This window comes from Rana temporaria, chromosome 6, assembly GCF_905171775.1.
Source record: "Rana temporaria chromosome 6, aRanTem1.1, whole genome shotgun sequence".
Classification (NCBI taxonomy): Eukaryota; Metazoa; Chordata; class Amphibia; order Anura; family Ranidae; genus Rana; species Rana temporaria.
The window spans coordinates 140872029-140894066 of record NC_053494.1 but is presented as its reverse complement, the minus strand read 5'-3'; the positions used below and the strand labels follow the sequence as shown (position 1 = coordinate 140894066).

The window sequence follows — 22038 nt, the reverse complement described above, 5'->3', positions numbered from 1 at the left end:
ACTGTATTCACTGTAAACACATGTCAAAGTCCTTGTGGCACAGTGGGGTTGATTTACTAAAACTGTAGAGTGCAAAATCTATGAAGAGCTGCACCAGAATTTGCACTCTCTGGTTTTAGTAAATCAACCCCCCTGTCTAACATCCTGCTTCCGATTAGTACACCCTTTACTGGTGGTTGGTGGATAGGTGCACCCCTACTGCTAGTCAGTGGAGAAGTGCTTCCTTACTGCTGGTCAGTGGAGAATAGGGTGACCACGTGTCCCAGATTGCCCGGGACAGTCCCGCATTTTGCAGGTCTGTCCCGGGCACATTCATTCCAGGACAATACAGTGTCCTGGAATGAAACTGACACTCCCAGGCCAATCTGATGCCCCTACAAAAGGCCACCACATCACCGCTTTACTCACTGACAGTACTTGTCCTGGCCGGAAATGCCTGGAGGAGCACAATCCCCACAACTTGTGTGTGATTGGAGAAATCATAAATCCCGCCTCTTGTGTCCAATCACTGTGCTGTGATTCGTTACACCACAAGCTGATTTTTGGGAAGGGAGGGTGTCCCTGAATGGTAGTTTGGAAATGTGGTCACCCTAGTGGAGAAGTGCCACGTTGCTGCTTCTCAGTTCTGTGTCCTCCCTTTAATGGGTGGTAAGTGGGGGCAGTGTTTAAAGTGGTTGTAAAGTTAGAAGGTTTTTTATCCTAATTTTCTATCTCTATCCAGAGATGTCCACAAATGCCTCGGCCATCTGAGACTCTCATTCCTATTTGGCTGAGGCACAGCAGTGGTGCCTTTGGCTCCTGCTGCTATCAATCAAACGGAATTAGCCAATCAGGAGAGAGGGGGTGATGGGGGTGGGGCAGAATCAGGGCTCTGTGTCTAAATGGATACACAGAGCTGCAGCCCCTATAGCAAGTTGCTTGTTGTGGAAGCACTCAACAGGAGGGAGTGGCCAGGAGCTCCAGCTAGGGACTCAAGAAGAGGAGGATCTTAGCTGCTCTGTGCAAAACCACTGCACAGAGCAGGTAAGTATAATATGTTTGTTATTTTATTTAAAAAAAAGAGAGGGAATTTACAATGACTTTAATTACATGGGATACTTCACTAACCTTTGCTTTATGCCCTGCTGCCTCTTGTTTGCTTCCTGCAGGCTGAAGGAGTCATGTGCGGTATTAGGTGGTGGGGCTACCAGGGCAGAGAGTTAAAGTGGACCTTTCTCCTGGCTTTTTACACACTATTTAAACCTAAAAAAAGTTTGACTAGAGTTTGGAGGCTTCAGGATAAGAAACTATATACAGTACAAGACCATCAAACTTAGTATCAGAACTAACAGAAAGGCCAATGACAACACAGGCTTTGGAGCTTGGATACAAACATGCTTGCTTAGTAATTATCAGTTAGTGAGCCAGGATAATAATCAAAACCAGACAACTACTTAATAAAAGGACCCATGTTAAAGACAATATGTGAGCAAACTCAAGGACAATGACAGGAGAATGCCCTTACACCTCAATATGATGCCCATTTAGTATGCTAAAGGGAACAAAGTTGCATTCAATTCAGCTGTGGTCTGGATCAGTCAAGAACATCCAATACACGATACATCCACATTATGATAAAAGGATTCCAAGATGCAACAAAAGATTGATAGGTACAATGATACCAGACACTATATCAGGTCTGCAGCTAACTTCAAAATGATATGATATACAATGATATGCACCCTCATACATTATGCTTTATTAGCCTAATACCACTGAATCCATTATCACTTTCTAGACCATGTGCTCACTGAATTTGCAGCTATCTACCCTTTAATAAATATCATAATAATGAAGTTTAATCTAAAAATTGTGCTCATTAATCATTTAAACAATGTGTAAACAGAAAGCTCCAGCATATTTTCTATTGTCGTACCTGATTTATGAACACACAAAATAAATGCAGACGTGAGGTGCTCTTGGGTAATCTGTATGTCTTTCTTGAGGGCACATTGATTTTCTTTTCTACATATTCTTTGTAATGGGTGATAAATGACCATCATAATCCTCCTCCCACTATACAGGTGACAGCTTGGGTAAGATATTCCTTCTCTAGACATAGAAGATATTAGATTGTACCAACAGATACAATGATGATGATATACAGGGTACGGGAATACTATTGATGACATGTGAAATGTATATCTCTGACATATTATGCTGTAGAAGAATACAGGACATCCTAAACCTTTGTGTTCAAAAATCCATTAAATATATAGGGATTTTCTAATCAACCTACTTTGTGATTTATCACCTTCTAAAATTGTTGGATGTACAGCCACATTCCTCGTGGCAAGCCTATTGACCCACTGTCATATAAATTTACCCTCCCAGAGGTGGACACCCGGGGAGGGGGGAAGTCTGCTGCTGCCATTGACATTGGATTGGTGTTCAATCTATCTAATAATGTATGGAATAAATAATGATGGCCTTGAACTTTAGGCAGACAGATAAAAATACATTTGTCAAGCTGCGTACACACAATCGGAATTTCCGATGGAATTTTCTGTCTGAATTCCGATGAAGCTGACTTCCATCAATCTTCCATCAATCTTCCATCAATCTTGCATACACACTGTCAGACTAAATTCTGACTGTCATGTCCGCCAGACCCGCTGGTTGGCCCTCTGTCCAATCAGCGAGCGCCCCCAGAGGCAACTGCACAAAGCGAAGTACAGGTATGTTGTTTCACACAGCCGGGCTGCCTTGCCGCAGGAAATGTGCCGAATGGCGGCCCCAAAGTGATTAATAAATATACTTTTTACTGTTATCTATGGCACAATTAAAGAGATGTTTCCCTTTCTTCCTGTCCTGCTGACAATATTTTACCAGACAGGAAGTGAGGGGAACTATCCAACAAAAACAGAGAAAATAAAAACACTTTTTTAGTAGAGTAGGCGGAAGGATATAAACCCTGAGGCCTCGTACACAGGACCGAGAAACTCGACGGGCGAAACACATCGTTTTGCTTGTCGAGTTCCTTGTGAAGCCGTCGAGAAACTCGACAAGCCAATTTTCTCCATTCCCGTCAAGGAAATAGAGAACATGCTTTCTTTTTGGCTCGTCGAGTTTCTCGACAGTTTCCTCAACGAAAATGTACACACGAGCGGTTTCCTCTGGAAAAAAATATCTCCCAGCAAGTTTCTTGCTGTTTTTTGTCGTGTGTACGAGGCCTGATAGATTTGCATTGATGCTGCTTCTGTCCCTAATAAGTAAGGGGAAATATTTCTAATTGAGTCCTAAATAGAGGTAAAAATCAGACAAAAAAAACTGTGTTGGCTTTGTAAAAAGTTGTAGTTGAATTACATTATTTAAATTTGCCTGGAGTTAAGAATTAAACATTCAGAGCACATAGAAGTGATTTTTTTAGTTATAGTAGTATTCTGGTAGGCTTATCACTTGTTGGTCTCTTATCTCTCTTGGGAACTTGCGTAGATTCCAATGTAATTTTGCCATATCTTGGAGTGTCAGAATTTTACAACCCATCCAGGTTTCTATTTTTGTAGTTTCCATAATATAAAAAAAATCACATTTTAGAATAGTATACCTTGTAGTGGATGTAGAAAAACAGGAGTGGGTGGGGGCAGGGGAATATTTGCTGAAGCTAACCCTATATCGTTCCCACCCAAGGAATTAATGGACTATCTTGGTACTGATAAAAAACAGTACTAACAGGGTGATATACTACTCCATCCAGGTCTGGATGGAGTAGTATATCACCCTTAACATATGTGTTCCATGCTGCTGTTTTATTATTTTTTAGATTGAGAATCTATACATCGTACACTCCTCTGGCCCCTGATGATGGTCTTCTGCTTCCCCAAAAGACCAGAAACGCGTCGGGCATCCTCCACCGTCCCTTGGAGAGTGTTTTTTAATTACATGTTGTATAATACACTGCATTTGTGTTGTTAAACCCCTCCCCTTTTTCTTTTGACACTTGGTGCACTTTCATCCCTGGTGTTGTCTATTTTGCATATAATTTTGCAACTGTTGTTGTGTACATATACCTTGATCATCAAGGTTTACTTGTCAACAAGCATGAACCATATCTTGTTTGGTCCATTTATTAAACGTTTTCTAATTTTGAGTTTGGCCTTAAAAGTCCTTTTTTTGAGGGTATTTCTCTTTCTTTTTTATACATACCAGGGATGTGGCCATCCTCATATATTATGGATCCATGAACTCCTTTCTTTACAAGGGCATCAGAAAAAGTCCTGCCAGCAGCTTCTTTGAAACGCACCACCGGCAAAACGCTATAGCGGAAGTTTGAGGGCGGTTTTAACCCTTTTTTGGCCGCTAGCGGGGGTTAAAAGCACCCCACTAGCCGCCGAAATGTACCGAAAATCCGACGGTAAAGCGCCGCTAAAAATAGTGGCGTTTTACCGCCGACGCTCAGGGAGGCACAGTGTGAAAGGGCTCTTAATCAAAGTTTAGGAATTAGTATTTTTGTTGGCTCTTGACAAGTCAAGGTTTAATTGGTAATAGGAGATGAGCTCATTAGTCTGTTGCTTCTCCTTTACTGTCCATATGAGGTATGTACTGTGTGGTGGGGTTTTGTAAACATCAGGCTTGGAAAGAGAAAAAGCACACACTTCTTGGCAAGATAGCCAGCTCTGGATTTTAGCGTAACGTAATGGTATATTTAAAGGGTTTAAATAAACAAACAGGTTTACAGGCATACCCCACTTTTAAGTACACAATGGGACCAGAGCATGTATGTAAAACGAAAATGTACTTAAAGTGAAACAATACATTTTTTCACTTCTAGGGTGTAGTGGGGGGTCAGGAGGTCTCAGGGGGTGTCAGGGGCACACTGGAACAGGGCGGGCTATGCTCTCTGAGCTTCAGGTCCTTCTACTGCGACTGCAAAATGTCTGTACAGTACTTGTAAGGCACTTTACATACACTCGCAGGTATGTCCTTACTCGCGAGTGTATGTAAAGTGAGTGTACTTAAAGCGGGGTATGCCTGTATACTGCTCTGTGCAATTAAATTTCAAATAGCTGCCCCAAACCTCTTTCTTGGATCCCCTGCTGGCACTCCTGGCACTCCTGGCACCTTCTCTTCTTGGAGCTGCTTCCTATAGTGGCACACATCTGTGGGCTTGATCCTAAGCCGCCTGCGCCCATAGACACGCAGAGCTTAGCCCAGCCCCGCTCCCTTGTCACAGGTTTTGGCAGCAGTGGCAGCCAATGTCTCTTGCTGCCTCAGCAAAGCCTGTGAGAACAGGAAGAGAAGGGCACTGGGCCAGAAGTGATGACTCAGGTAGGTATAGGGGGAGGTGAGAGAACCATACTGTTACCTAAACATTTTTACCTTAGTGCAAGGAGGAATGCATTAAGGTAAACATTGTTTAGGCTTTAGAACCCCTTTAAACCATAGACGTAATAACACATAATAGATATCTAGATAGAATGGATTATTCTGACACTGTTGCAAAACAAGATTTCAGGCTTGTCAAAGTGTATTTTTAAGCTTGTGATGTCCTCACATTTTGACGTTCTGAAGAGCATCAAATTAAGATCATACAGTAGATGTAAAAGTTTGAAGAAGATAACCAGAGAAAAGCTTAAAATAGCATTCCTTTATCCTGTATACTGAAATCCTATGAGATCTCAACTGGAACACAGAATGTTGTTTAACCACTTCAATACCAGGCACTTTTACCCCCTTCTTGCTCAGGCCAATTTTCAGCTTTCAGCTCTGTCACACTTTGAATCACAATTGCGCGGTCATGCTACACTGTACCCAAACAACATTTTTATCATTTTGTTCACACAAATAGAGCTTTCTTTTGGTGGTATTTAATGACCACTGGATTTTTTTTTTTTGCTAAATATTTTAAATAAGACAGAACATTTGGAAAACAATACTGTCACTGGTGCATACAGCATCATCATAAAACTTGTGTGGCGGTGATCAGGGATACTGACAAGTGGTATTTTTTTCATATTTATTCATATTTTTCACGATTTTATTTTTTTAACACACTTTGACCAGAGTAATATAATATTACCATAGTAACATTGTACTACTCTGGGGAAGTGATCAGTATTTTTTAGGTTTTTTTTTTTAACACATTTTGTTTGCATATAGCAATGAATTCCATTGCTATTTGCAAGCATTTTACTGAATGAAATGTATTCATTCAATGTGTTTTGTTGTATTTAACTGTGATTGGCCACAGCTAATCACATGGCACAGATGTGTCGTGATTGGCCCGATCTGTACCATGCGATCACTGTGACCAATCACAGTTAAATAGCAGGCAACACAACTGTATACAATGTATGTCTTGAAAGCCTCTGTTTACAACTATCATGTGACCTGCTGTGATTGGTTACAACAGTCACATGGTACGGCAGCGGACCGATACAGTGATCAGTTATTGGATGTGTCTGCTGGACGCAGGCGGAGACAGATTGTGACGCTGCATGGCTGTGCGGTGCAATCCGGGAGGACGTCATATGACGTCTACCCAGAGTGACAAAATGATTGTGCAGGCATCATCCGCCCATAGGCAGGGCAGAAACAGGTTAATGGTGTCTGAGACGTGGGTGTCCTTGTAAGTGTAAACGGGGTCCTGATCATGGCACCTTTAGGAGTGCCTAAGAATTTTAATAACCTTATGTGTTTTATTATTTGCAAATCAACAGTTTTCTATAAAAAAAAATATTAGACCTGTGAAAATGTGGAGTGCAGGACAGTCAGTTCACTCACATTTCCTTTGTTCTTGCAGTCCATCCGAGAAGTGACAGGATATGTCCTTGTGGCTCTTAACCAGTTTGAATATCTCCCACTTGAAAATCTGCGCATCATTCGTGGAACCAAACTGTACGAGGATCGTTACGGACTGTTCATCTTCCTGAACTACTTAAAGGATGGAAAATACGGACTTCGTGAGCTTGGACTGAGAAACTTGACAGGTGAGTTGCGTGTATTCTTTATGCATAGATTGAAATATTTGAGACTTTCAGCACAACACGCACTGTTTGATACTGTTTATTAACATGTAATTCTTATTGTAGAAGGAAGGACTCCCGCACTGTCTGTGAACTAAGCTAGGGGGCACTGCTGCAGACACCTGGTGATCTGTCCTAACCAGAAAAAAAGTATCAATGAATAAATAGTGATGTCTGTGCTGTGTGATACAAAGGAAGAAAAACAAATGTGTATAAAGAATGTGACTGATGGACACATTAAAGGAGTTCTCTAAGCTAAAACTTTTAACCCCCGCTGTGCCCGGGCTGTAAAACTATACAAAATAAACTTTCACTTACCTGCCTACGATCCCCCGTTGTTCCGTTATCGCCGCCCGTGCTCCGGTTCCTGTCAGCTTCCTCTTCCTGCGGGTCGGTGACTCACCGTGCGCTCAGCCTATCAGCGGCCGCAGCAATGTCCCGCCGCGGCCGCTGCTAGGCTGAGCGCACGGTGAGTCACCGACCCGCAGGAAGAGGAAGCTGACAGGAACCGGAGCACGGGCGGCGATAACGGAACAACGGGGGATCGTAGGCAGGTAAGTGAAAGTTTATTTTGTATAGTTTTACAGCCCGGGCACAGCGGGGGTTAAAAGTTTTAGCTTAGAGAACTCCTTTAAGTAAATACTAAAATGTAAAGCACAATATAAACAATGCGTGATCAAATAACATCCAAAACTTCAGCAAACAATAATTGAATCATGCGTGAATCATATACATTAAATCCAAGGTGAATCACATGTATATATATATATACATATAGGCCAAGAATTGGCAGAAAGCAAAAACTGAATAGCATGAACTAAACAAAAAGTCTATATGTGGTGATTCCAGCACCAAACACACAGTGTTGAAAGAAGGAAAAACATGAAAGCTTCAGTGTGAACACCTCTTGTGTCTCCTAGCAGCTCACCTCACCACTGTTGCACTGACAGCTTATCAATCCTCAGATGTATACAAAGTGGATGGTTGTAGCAATGTGGTAATCCTATATGTAGCTGAGAGGACTCGGTACCAGATGTTGCATGTGGGAAGACAACAAGAGGATGTGACAATGAAAATAAAAGAAGGGAGACACATTACATAACCCCACAAAAAGTGAACACTTTTATTGATAAGAACAAAGTAAAAAAAACTCACATAAAAAACGAATCTGCGGTGTGTAACATCCACGAGCGCCGAGCTCATCTCCTGCCATCAGATAGTGATTAACCCAGTGCTCCAATCCTGACGCTTATCGTCACATCACGTGACTTCATCAGGGTTTTTTGCGGGGTTATGCGATGTGTCTCCCTTCTTTTATTTTCATTGCCACATCTTCTGAGTAACCATCCAATGCGATCGAGAGGCAAGGAGGATTAAGAAGTGACACACAGAGGTCTTACGAACTCGGTGTTTGTGGAGATACGCCCACGACCACTTTGTATGAGTGAGTAAATCACTGTATGACCTATCTTTGCCCCATTATTGGTACTATAGAGTCACGCTATATATACCCTCTTGTTGTCTTCCCACATGTAACATCTGGTACCGAGTCCTCTCAGCTACATATAGGTTCACCACATTGCTACAACCATCCACTTTGTATACATCTGAGGATTGATAAGCTGTCAGTGCAACAGCGGTGAGGTGAGCTGCTAGGAGACACAAGAGGTGTTCACACTGAAGCTTTTAAGTTTTCCTTCTTTCAACACTGTGTGTTTGGTGCTGGGATCACCATATAGAGACTTTGGCCCGGATTCACATACATCAGCTCATATTTATGCCGCAGTAGCGTATCTCTTTTACGCTACGCCGGCGCAGTGCACAGATGCAAGCACAGTATTCAGGAAGGGTTTCCTCGGCGTAAGCCAGCGTAGGTGGAAGTGAGCGTGAGCCATGCTAATGAGGCGTGACCCCATGCAAATGATGGGCCAAGCGCCATAGAAGTACTTAAAACGAACGGCGCATGCGACGTCCCGTGGACGCATCCCAGTGCACATGCGCAGAATCACGTCAGAACTACTCCCTAAGATACGACGGATCACTGCCTACGACGTGAATGTAACCTACGCCCAGCCCTATTTACGTACTATGTAAACAACGTAAAATGTGACGGCTCTGTTCCCTGGTCAATACCTTTGCATGCGTTGCGCCTCCTATATGTGGAAAAACTTTACGCCGGACCTACGACTTACGCAAACCGCGTATATTATGCGCGGGCGCAACTACGTTCGTTAATCTGCGTATCTCCCTCATTTGCATATGTCCATAGAAAATCAATGGGAGCGGAAAATGCGCCCAGCATAAATATGTGCCCACGATACGACGGCGTAGGCAAGTTACGTCGGTCGTTGGAAGCCTATTTTTAGGCGTATCTCAGATTGTGGGCACAGCGCACAGATACGACGGGGCATAGTTAGACTTACGCGGCGTATCTCGAGATACATCGGCGTAAGTGCTTTGTGAATCCGGGCCTTTTTGTTTAGTTCATGCTATTCTCAGTTTTTTGCTTTCTGCCAATTCTTGGCTCTTATTTATATATATATATATATATATATATAATATATAATATATATAATATATATATAATATATGTAATTCACCTTGGATTTATTGTATATGATTCACGTATGATTTAATTATTGTTTGCTTTAATTATTGTTTGCTGAAGTTTTGGATGTTATTTGATCACACATTGTTTATATTGTGCTTTACATTTTAGTATTCACTTAACGTGCCCATCAGTCACATTCTTTATACACATTTGTTTTCCTTCCTTTGTATCACACAGCGCAGACATCACCATGTAATTCTTATTATCATGAAGATTTTAAACACTTGATTTGTATCAGTTACATTTTAATAATATTCAGAGGCCATTTTCTGATCGTCTGGTTACTAAACTACGGTAAACTCGATAATAGTATATATATAACAGTGGGGTTGATTTACTAAAACTGGAGAGTGCAAAATCTGATGCAGCTCTGCATAAAGACCAATCGGCTTCCAGTTTTTTTGTCAAAGCCTAACCACTTATGGACCGCCCGCCGCAGGAATACGTCGCTACTTTGAAGAGGAATACTGTTGTTATGGTAGCAGCTAGCTGCCATAACACTGGTACCCTCTTCAAGAGTGGGCGGCCTTTTTTCATATAAAAGTGGTTTCTGCGGCAGATACTCTGTTTTCCGGTGTCCTCCGCCGCTTACCGGAGCGGTCGTCACTTCCACCCTAACAGGCCAGATTTTAAGTATTACCTTGGGGAGATGCAGACTAGAATGCTGCAATCACTGAGCAGAAAATTTTATCACCTGTGATATATTTCAGTTATCTTGCAAACCTGGCCTGTTAGTGGATCCTGAGTACAGGAGTTGAGAACCACTGCTTTATTGGGAGACATACAACAATACTTAACCTGAGGTTTTAATTATTCTCTGCTTTATCCAAAATGTAAAAAAAAAGTTTGAATTTAGATGCATTTTGATGAAAAGTTTTGTACTATTTATGTTTTTGTTTGCCCATACTGTGCATAGATTACATAATATATTACCAATTTGTACTCCCGGGTTTCAATATTTTCATTGCAACTGTTTTCTTTTAGTGGTGATGCTAATTGAAAGCAAAACTTCAGCTATCTTTAACATCCCCCCAGGCATACTATATATATTGAAGGATTAAAGCAATGCCTTTTGACAAACTGTGCATGCTCCTGTTCTGGTCTAAATTTTTTAACATGAGAGTCCAATGGGAGTTTCCACAGAGACTAAAGTCATCAATCCAATAGTTTTGTTTTAAAATAGAATAGCGTGTCCCATCGTCCTTTAGTACTCTGGGGTTGTTGGATGCATGCTTAAAGCATGCTGAGTAAAAATAATGTGTGATGATAAATGTATTAATCATATCTGAGTAGCCAAATATACTATTAAAAGCTATTGGTTGCTGTATACAGTGCTTGTGTTGTAAAATAACCCCTAAATTTTACTATTGGTACGTACTGTAGATAGAATTACAAGTTCTCAAAGTATATTTTGAATTATTCTGTTAAAGGGAAAATATAGTGGATTTTCTGTGATCACGTAATTAGAGTAAATTGTGCAGAAGTTTACCTTAACCACTTAAGGACCGCTGCACGACTATGTACGTCCTGAATTTGAAGAAGGATATCTCGGTAATGGCAGCAGCTGCGGCCACAACCGAGGTATCCATCTCTTCAGGCGGCGGTCATGTCAACGATAATGGTGGTCTCTGTGGCGGATTCGCCGCAAGATCAACGTCTTCGGCGGCGGGAGAGGGGCCCCCCTCCTGCTGTTCTCCCGCACCCTCCACCACTTACCGGAGCCATCTGTAGCGGCGGAGGCGATCGGGTCCTATATGGGCTGGGTATGGATACTAGTGAGGGCAAGATGGCCCCCCCACCCATCTCCATACCATAGCAGGGCGGAAGCAACGTCAAAATGTCACTTCCGCTCATACGTCTTAAAGGGCCATTTTGTTTTTGTAATCTTTTTCAATTTATTTATTTTTATTTTTTATTGCATATCAGTGTAAATATGAGATTTTGACCCCAGATCTCATATTTAAGAGGATCTGTCATGCTTTTTTCTATTACAAGGGATGTTTACATTGCAATAGGAATAAAAGTGACCCAATTTGTTTTTAAAGCGCCTCGTCCCGACGAGCTCACGCGCAGAAGTGGGGTATGCCTGTAACCTGTCAGGACATAACAGGAAGTGGAAAGGAAATCTCCATAAAGGAAGTAAAATCTCCTTTTTCAAGATTTTCAGTGCGGTTGAAAATGATCATCAAGACAGAGAGTGTGAATCTCTCCAGAGGTGGCAATACAATTCTGATAGGGGATCTAATCTTTCCCCACCCCAAAATAAAAAAAAAAGGTTTTGACATAGGATACAGTTGATAACTACAGTAAAACCTTGGATTGCGAGCATAATTCGTTCCAGAAACGTGCTTGTAATCGAAAGCACTTGTATATCAAAGCATTTTTTTTACAGGGTATAAAAGAGAAGAGAGGCACCTCTAAGTGTAGCAATAAGTTGCTACATGTTGTACCTTCATTAATTGTAACCATATTGCTACACTTGGAGGCTCCTCTCTTCTTTTTTATACTCAGTTGTGACATGACGCTACTCTTATATCAAGATATCGCTTGTATATCAAGGCAAAATGTATTAAAACATTTTGCTTGTCTTGCAAAACGCTCTCAAACCAAGTTACTCTCAAACCAAGGTTTTACTGTATAGAGAAAAGATATCAGCCAAACAATAAACTATTTGCTATGGGTCAGCCGATTCAGAGATTTGTAAGAAGAAGCTGTAAAGCATAATCATAGTGTAGTACCGCAAAGCAAAAATCAGTCTGTATACATAAGAACAGTGGGCCAGATTCACAGAACAGATACGACGGCCTATCTCCTGATACACCGTTGTATCTGTTGTTCTATCTATGCGGCTGATTCATAGAATCAGTTCCGCATAGATAGCCCTAAGATCCGACAGGTGTAATTGACTTACACTGTCGGATCTTAGGATGCAATACTTCGGCCGCCGCTGGGGGGAGTTTGCGTCGTATTCCAGCGTCGGGTATGCAAATTAGCAGTTACGGCGATCCACAAAGGTTTTTCCCGCCGTTACGTTGGCGCAAGTCTTAGTTTCCCGTCGCAAAATTAGGGGTACTTTAACATGGTGTAAAATTACTCCACCGTGTTAAAGTATGCCCGTCGTTCCCGCGCCGCTTTTGAATTTTTTTTCCCGGCGTAAGTACGTTACGCATGTCGCGATTCACAAACACGTCGCGCCGCCGTAATTTCGCGCGAAGTACGTCAGGAAAATTGTGAACGGAGCATGCGCAGTACGTCTGGCGCGGGAGCGCGCCTAATTTAAATGGTACCCGCCCCATTTGAATTGGGCGGGCTTGCGCCGGACCTGTTTACGATACACCGCCGCAAGTTTACAGGTAAGTGCTTTGTGGATCGGGCACTAACACTGAAAACTTGCAACGGTGTAACGTAAACGGGTTATGTTACACGGCCGCAATTCTATGTGAATCTGGCCCAGTATACTTGATAAAGAAAAAAAAAAGGTTTATAAACCCACATACCATTATTTACATCAAACAGATATGTTTTATATCTAACAAACAATGAAAAGATTATACATTCTTTCCTTTTTTTCTATTTTTTAGAAAAGGCAGATTACATGTTATGAAAATGAAAATGTCTTGATTATTCCTGTTTAGTGATGTACTGTCCTGCTTGTACTGCAGCCCATATGCTGTTCGTTAATAAACCTGATGGCGGTAGTGAGGAACTGTTTAACAATACACCAATGCTGGTTAATAGAAAATTTGCTAATGGTGCGACTTTACAATGTACCAGTGTACAGGCCAGCAACAAAGCCATTATCAAGTGGCCGCATTGCATCATGGAGGCTCATTTTAAGAGCAACTTATGGTACTTCAGATTACTTATAAAACAAGTCCTAATGCAAATAAGCAGGGGTTGCATTTTATAAAAATGTATTTCTCTAGGATCCCAGTGACCAGCTTTGTTCCAGTAATATATAACATTATGTAATAACGTCTATGTATTTGTAAGTACACAGCATAGTGGTAACCTTTTTAAAAGTCATTTAAAAGTCCATTTATTTCAGTGATATGGGTGCATTTTATAAGGATTTTTTATTTATTTTTTAAAGTTGGGTTTAAAAGTAAGAAATTTAACATTCATTGGTTCAAAAGAAATGTATTAAAAAAAAATGAACACAAACTTGCATTACAAATGTACCTTGAGCCCAGTCACATCGTGTAATTCCTGTGCATTGGGGCTCATTGCGGCATGCTGCAACGCAAAAATGAATTCAAAAGGAAAATGCTGCAATGCAAAAATGATGCGGCTTGCATTTTTAGCAGCACACTTAACAGGTCGCTGTGCCATGTGCGACAGTGTGTTGTGTTTTGCATGAAGGGTCAATGTGATGTGTATAGTGCAGTAGTGCAGGAGGACAAATGCCAGGGTAAAAATCAGGGTAAAACTGTTTTTATATAATTGTGCAATCCTGTTTGATTTGCAGTGCTTTGCAAAAAGAATTATTCTCAAATGACAGTTTAGTTCTACTTTATGTATAAAATAGTGGATAACATGAAGACACAAAGCTGTATTTGGAAATCAGAGATGAATTCCAAGCAAGTAGCAAAATGCGTAGTTGAAAAATGCATATGGGGCTATTTTACCACCTAAGGGATCTGTAATTCTGTCCAGCCAATACAGTGATTCAGACAGGCATGTACTGGCCATCGGGACTACCGGGAGTTTCCCTGTGGGCCGATGGCTCAGTGGGCCGGTCAGGTGCAGTCCTCTAGCCGCTCCTCACTGACTTCCTCTCTCACCTATCACTTGTCACTTATTACATGACTGGAGGAAGAAGAGAAGCTGCCTTCAGAACTGAGTACACGTGGGAGGAGAGGGGGGACACTCTGATGTAAGGAGGCTGCTGATGGGGACCCTTTTAATGTAAGGAAGCTTCTGATGGAGACACTCTGATGTAAGGGGCTGCTGATGGAGACACTCTGATGTAAGGGGCTGCTGATGGGGACACTCAAAATTTAAGTGGGCCAGTCCAGCCCTCAATTCAGACACCCTTACCAGACAGCTTGGTCAAAGACACATTTCCAATCTCCCAATTGGACAGTGAATGAGCAGTAAATGAGCAGCAGTAATGAGTCATCACAATGCTTACTTTACTCTTGCCTTCTGTCAGTGGGGTTGATTTAATAAAGGCAAATAAGCTGTGCACTTTGCAAGTGCAGATGCGGTAAAGCTTAGTGAATGAAGAGAAACTCTGCTGATATCCATCATCCAACCAGGTACATGAAAACAATTCAGTTTTGTCTTTACTTTCCTTGAGTGTGATTGAGTATTCATTGCAAAGTGAAGCTTTACCTCATTTACTAAGCTCTGGAGAAACTGCACTTGCAGAGTACAACTGCACTTGCAAAGTGCACAGTTTATTTGTCTTTAGCAAATCAACTCCAATGTGTTCCCAAATGCAGTGCAGAAGAAGGATCTAACTCATAGGGGTTGATTTACTAAAGGCAAATGGACTGTGCATCCTGAAACTGCAGTTGCTTCAGAGCTTAGTAAATGAGGTAAAGCTACCTTACAAAGAATACCCAATTACATGCAAGAAACCCCCCCCCCAAAAAAAAAAGAATTTTTGCTTGCACATAAAGCAAAGCTATTGTTTTCTATGTGTCCTAGCGTTGACCGGGGTTCTTCAAATGCAGAAAAATGCTAGTCACTATGGGGTAGACTTACTAAATGCAAATAAACTGCAAGTGTAGTTACTCCGGAATTTAGTAAATGAGCAGAAGCTCTGCTGACTTCCATCATCCAATCACGTGCAGGCAAAACTGCCATTCTTTTTTAAGTTCCTTTTATGTGTTTGGGTCTTCTTTGCAAAGTGAAGCTTTACCTCATTTACTAAGCTCTGGAGCAACTGCACTTTCAGAGTCTAACTGGACTTTGTGAAATACACAGTCTATTTGCGTTTAGTAATTCAACCCGTATATGTGAATGGGCCCTTAGTCTGAAAACTGATGTGCATGTCATCGCATATGTTTAATATTCAGAAATATTCAGATACTTTATTTACTTACTTATATACTTTAATATATTTAGACTTCCTTTTACACTTGTGTGTTGTGGAATGCAATCAGGCAGGCCCTTGTACTACATGGTTTTGGTAAACCTGAAGAGAAAACCAGCAGGAAAACTGATAGTGTGTATGGGGCTTAATACACAGCACACTGTGTGCTGCATTGGTGTGCCAATGGGTGAATTTGGTAAGTTAAAGTAGGTGCCAACAAACCTGTGCTTCAACTCACATACCATGTGCTGCATTAAAAAAAATCCACACGTTCCATTTTTTTTTCTATTAGCGCTTACATGTGAACAAGATGTTGTACAATATTATATGTGTGGTACCACACACACCGGTTTAAAAGTGATCTCAGTGATTTTTTTTTTAATAAGTACATAAAAATGTACTAGTGTTTTTTCTATATCTATCTGGATATCATCTTTAAATTAAACATAAAATATCGAAATTTCTGTAAACAAAATTATAAAAAAAATGGAAGCTTTTGTATGTTTATTTGTGAATAGTATTAATGTGTCTTTTGCATAAAATGATTTATGAGATTTTAGACTTTCTTTGACATTTAATAGTACAGGACAGAAACTTACTCTCTTTCTTCAGTACCATTCCACTTTTTAGGTAGCTGTATCTTGCAAACAAAATACATTTTATAAATGATCCGAGCAAACATTTTTGTGACAGCAGAAAAGGGGAAGGGAAATGGCACTTAAACAGTAACTTTTAACTAATTTTAACCATTATACTCTGATAGCTACCAGCACACAGAAACTCAATAGCCAGTATAGATTTGTCCTTTGGTTCTTGTATTGGCACATGAGTTGCTATAGACTTCACATTGATATTTGATATTCTCGAAATTGACTGCTACCCGAAGCACTTTTACTTTTTTCATGTAATAATGCTCAGTGGGACTTGGAATAGGATTTGACAGCCAGCAACTGATGGCACCAAAGGATTTTACTGGATATATTGTACCAAAACATGTCTCAATGTTAACTGCTTGTTATACTTTATGTGTAGAGCAGGTTAACAAAAATTATTTTATGGTGGATTTGCAGCAGAATTCAGAGTGATATACTAAAATAGCCCACAAACATGGACTCACTTTAAACATCTAGTCACATTAAAGAGAATTTTTCAAACATATTACGTCCCAACTGGTAGGACGATTGATATGATCAGGATGTCACTGGAAAAGCATCAATATTGCTCTTTTAGTAAGTCACCCCTTTATTGTCTTAGTTTGTTTTTTGTGAATTTATTCATTAAACTCAGAAAGGAAGCAAAAGGAGGTGCAAGCATGGCTTAGAGCAGGGGTGCCTAACCAGTGGCCCATTGAACCTTCTGATGTTTCCCGCGACCTCCTGTTTTGGGAAGGCGGATCAGCAAGCCCAGATCGGGGGTTGCCGACCCTCTATCCCAGAGCATCAGTGTGCGGGGGGAGCAAAGTGATACCAAATGCACTCTGCCATGGACAGCAACAGCCAGTGATACTAGAATAGAAGCCTGTTATTAAAGGCAAGTATAGTACTAAAATCACAATGTATATGTGGATGTATCTGCGGGTTACCTGTACTGTGCCATATAATTCTGTTATTAGCTGCGGGTTTGGTGCACTTTCAGAAAGTGCACTACACCTGCAGGACATACTAGAAGTCTTTGGCAAAGTGCAGCTAACCTGCAGGAAAGCCACAGGTGCACTGCGTTGCACCCACGGTGTGGGTAAACCAGGGCCAGATTAAGAACATCATGGGCCTGGTGCTGAGGATTTTGGTGGGGCCTTTTAGGCTGCATTCACACCTCCGTGACAAGTAACGCCGCGTACGCGGCGTATTTTGCCGCGAATAGTGTAACTTTTTTTTACAAATCCTTCCTATTGCTTTGTATGGCCGAACGCCAATGTCGCCTGAAAAAAAGGGTCCGGGACTTTTTTTCATGCCGCAGGTGTACGGCGTCTATGAGATGTGAACCATCTCATAGACAGCAATGGGAATTCTCCCCTCCAGCGGCACGAGCGGCCGGCGTTGGGCGTTTTGTCGCGGAGGTGTGAATGGGGTGTAATAAATAATAAATAAATGCGTGGGAATGACATGAACGCAGCCCAGCCAAGGCAAGTGACCAAAGGCACAGAACCCAGAAGGAAGACCGGGTGAAGATGGAAGTGCCCGGGCCCCGCCTGATTCATCGCAGCGCAGCACTGGAGGGCTCAGTCTGAAAATTGAAGTGTACACTAATGTGCTAATATGCTGTGCATACTTGTACGTTGTGGCATAACCTACCCCAGGGCCTCTAAAAAGTAGTAATGTCAGGAAAGTTTACTACTAGTGTTGCTCACGAATATTCGCATTGCGAATATTCGACTCGAATATAGCATATTCGAGAAATCGCGCTATATTTCGAAATTCGCGGTGAATATTCGCAATTCCGAATATTCGATTTTTTACAATTTTTTTTTTTAATCAGATCACATCCTAGATATCTCCATCGACGTCTAAAAGCATTGCTGGTATCATTAGAGACCCTGGGCCGAGTAGCTGAAGCGTTCATTGAATTTTCCAGAAAGATCGCAATGCGATTATTCGGCAAACGCAATATCGCGCGATTATTTTCCTCGCCCCGATCTTCCGCATCAGAGCGATTTTTACAGTTTCATTTTTAAAACAGATCACATCCTAGTGATCTCCATAGACGTCTGAAAGCATTGCTGGTATGATTAGAGCCATTGGGCCGAGTAGCTGAAGCGATCATTTTATATTGCCGAATATTCGCAATGCGAATATTCGGCAATAGGAATATTGCGCGATTATTTGCTCCGCCCTTTTGCATCAGAGCCAATCAGAGTTCTCCTTCCACACTCGTCACAGGTTAGCAACCAATAGGAACCTGCCTGCATGGACATTATATAAGCTCACTCCCAGCACCATTTCATTGCAGATTCAGAAGCTTGCTATAGAGTGTGGAGGCTGTTTCTGTGTTCCTGGTTTCCTGGTTTCCTGTGTCTTTGTTCTTGATTGATTTAGATCATCACCAGCATTGCTATTTAGTGATTCCAGTGGATCTTTTCCAGTATATCAACTGCTTTTTTCAAAGCAATAGACCCAAGAGCTTTTTTCAAAGCTACGTTTTGTGCTGTTTTGTGCTGTTTTTTTCATTTGTGTTACTGTTTGATCCTGCAATCCTCCCTGTTCAGTTATATTTGCAAGAGATTTCAGAACACATTTTGCTGAGCTTTATAAAAGAGCTTTTCTAAAAGCTAAGTTTTGTTCATCTTGTGTTACTGTTAGATCTTGCAGGTTCGCTGTTCAGTGATATTTGATAGGCATCTCAGTTCAAATTTTGTTTAGTTTTCCCTAAAGAGCTTTTATAAAAGCTAAGTTTTGTGTTCAGTTTAGTTAAATTTTGTGTAGTAAGTGTACACACTGTTAGTGTACATTTATTTCATCTAGCTTAGCTTAGTGTGTGTTTAGTGTCTGTGTTTTGTGTTTAAAAAAAAAAAAAAAAAAAAAAAGTTAGTGTTTGTTTAGTGCTTTTTTTTTTTTCTTTAATTTTGTAGTCCTTGTCTGGTGTACTACTTTTCTTATAGTTTAGTAGCTGTCTGTGTACGTCTTTGTCTGCGTGCCTGTCTTGTAAAAAATACACAAAAACACATTTTGTTCACATTTTCCCCCCCCAATAAAGTTTAACCCCCCCACACACATATCAGCAATTATGAGCGGCATCCGTGGCCGTGGCAGTAGGGGTAGGGGAGTTACTCCCAGTGCTGGATCGCTGCCAGCACGGGGTACCTCTCGTGCCCCTACTAGTGGTAGAGGATCGGGTGCAAGGGGAGTACGCCTGATCCGGGAGTTCTTCCCATCGGGCAGCCGCCCGATATTGCCATCTCAGGCTCAAGTAGTGGTGGACTACATGGGGCACAGCAGTGCCACTGAGTCGTCGGTCCCGACTCACAGTAGTACCACCATTACACCGTTGCCTGTACTACCCCCCCCCAGCCCCCAAGAGTCCAGCATCTTACTGTTCGACAGCGACAGTGAGAGGGATCTCTTGGGGGAGGCCATGCATCAGGCAGACCTCCAGCTCTGTCCTGATGGTCAGGACCTTTTTGAAGGGATGGATGAGGAGGATGGGATACCTGCTGGCAGTATCCCAGAGACATCCCTTCAAACTGGTGCTGCTGTTTTGGTGCAGGAAACAGCAGCACCTAGTCAGACCCAGGCGTGGGTGAGGGGACAGCGGAGCCAGGCTAGAGGCTCCATGTCACGTGGTTCCCTCAGACCAACACATCTCAGCCCTTGGTCTGACATCTCTGGGGGCGAAGAGGGTGACCCATCATGGTTGCCATCTGACGCGTCGGCTCACTACGTCAGTGACGACGGGGAAGGTAGGCACCCTGGTGAAACGGTGCGCCAGGTCACCACCAGGGAGACCATCGTCAGGGTCTCCACTGGTGATGGCAGCAGGAGGTGTCAGGAGGAGGAGCAGCAGCAGCAGCAGCAGGCAGCTCCACCTGTGCGCACCGAATCCCAGCAGGTGCAAGTAAGTGTCACCCCATCTGACAGGAGGGCGGTGCTGAAGTCACCTGTCTGGAATTTCTTTACCCTGGTGGCAGACAACCCTACCGTGGCCATCTGCCGGATTTGTAAAGTGAGGGTGAAGAGAGGGAAGTGTTTGGCTCGGGTGGGTACCACAGCCCTGAACCAGCACCTGAGGATAAACCACTGGGCGTTGTATGACGAGATGAAGCGTGGTGGTGGTAGCAGCGCCACCACCACAAGTGAGCAGGGTACAGCAGCCCCTGCCACATCTTCATCTGTTTCCAGCAGGTCATGCCCCCCCGCTCCCTCTAGTAGAGGTACTGGTACCGGCAGCCAGACCTCTACTTCCACAGCACCCTCCACGTCTGTGTCCCGCACTGCCGTCCGGCGCCAGGCGTCGATTTCAGACGCCTTTGACCGCACCACTCCCTTCCCCCCTGGAGACCGACGTGTGCGTTCCCTCAATGGGCTCCTGGCAAGGGTTATTGCCCAACATCTGCTGCCCTTCAACATAGTTGACAGCAACCCCTTCAGGCAGATGTTGGAGCAGGCCCAACCCCAATGGCGTGTCCCCAGCCGCCATTTCTTTGCCAGGACTGGTGTCCCTGCCCTACACCAGCACATTGTGCAGAATGTAACCCTGTCGCTGGATCACGCTGTCAGCGACAGGGTTCATCTGACAATGGATGGCTGGACCAGCAGGCATGGGCAGGGACGCTACATCAGCTTCACGGCCCATTGGGTTTCCCTCCGAGGCGTCGGTGAGGGATCGTCGGCAACCGATCTTGTGGTGCCGCCCCGGGGTGTCCAGGGGAGAACTGCTGGTCTCCCTCAAGCCACTGTCTCCGCAGCTGCTGAGCCTCCCAGCAAGCGCCCCCGTAGCTACTCAAGTGTGGGGCACGTGCGCTGTCAGGCCGTGCTCCAGCTTGTTAGTTTAGGGGACCGGAGACACACTGCAGAAGAAGTGCTGAAAGCACTTCAAGCTCAGGTCCAGAAGTGGCTGACACCCCGAAGGCTCCAGCCAGGTATGGTTGTCTGCGATAACGGCAGCAACCTACTCGCCGCCCTCCATGCTGGCAGTCTGACGCACGTGCCCTGTCTGGCACATGTCCTCAACCTGGTGGTGCAGAAGTTCCTGCGCACTTATCCAGGGTTGAGTGACATTGTGGCAAAGGCGCGTAGGATTGCCAGCCACTTCAGGCGCTCCCCAACCGCTACCGCGTCCCTGTCCAAATTGCAGCGGAAGTACAATCTGCCCCTTCACAGGCTGATTGTGGACAGTGTGACGCGGTGGAACTCCACCCTCCACATGCTGAAGAGGTTGTGGGAGCAGCAAAGGGCGGTGAGGGAGTACCTGATGGAACTAGGCACTGAGAGGGCTTCACCACAACTCCCTTTCATCGCCTGTGCGCAGTGGGGGCAGATAAACCAGGTCTGCCAAGTGTTGTCCTCCTTCGAGCAGGCGACCAAGATGGTCAGCAGTGAGCAAATTGGCCTCAATAGCGTGCTGCCAATACTGTTCATGCTGGAGAGGACACTAGATCGCCTGCTCGAGGCTGGGGAGAGTGCCTTGGTGGAGCAGGAGGAGTCAGCAATGCTCCACCGAGACCAGGGCCAGGACCAGGAGGAGGAGGAGGAGGATGATGATGAAGAGGAGGAGGAGGTGGTTGCTGGTGTCGTCCCGGAGTCAGGGCCTGGTCAGGAGGGAGAGCCGGTGTTGGGGGCACCGATAGTCCGGGGGTTGGGCATGTCTGAGTTTGACCAGCAGCGCCTCAGGGAAGAAGAGTCGCACCTCATTCACCTGGCCAGCATTGAGGAGTCACAGCGGGCTGT

The 22038-nt window shown here is 43.4% G+C and overlaps 1 protein-coding gene across 1 annotated transcript in view; it reads left to right on the top strand.

Annotated features, from left to right (window-relative positions):
* Positions 1 to 22038, top strand: part of ERBB4 (erb-b2 receptor tyrosine kinase 4) — a 1211692-nt gene that overhangs the window by 616164 nt on the left and 573490 nt on the right. The window contains exon 3 of the mRNA XM_040358486.1: positions 6782 to 6968. Within this exon, the coding sequence (XP_040214420.1) occupies positions 6782 to 6968 (187 nt within the window). The remainder of the gene's footprint in view (positions 1 to 6781; positions 6969 to 22038) is intronic.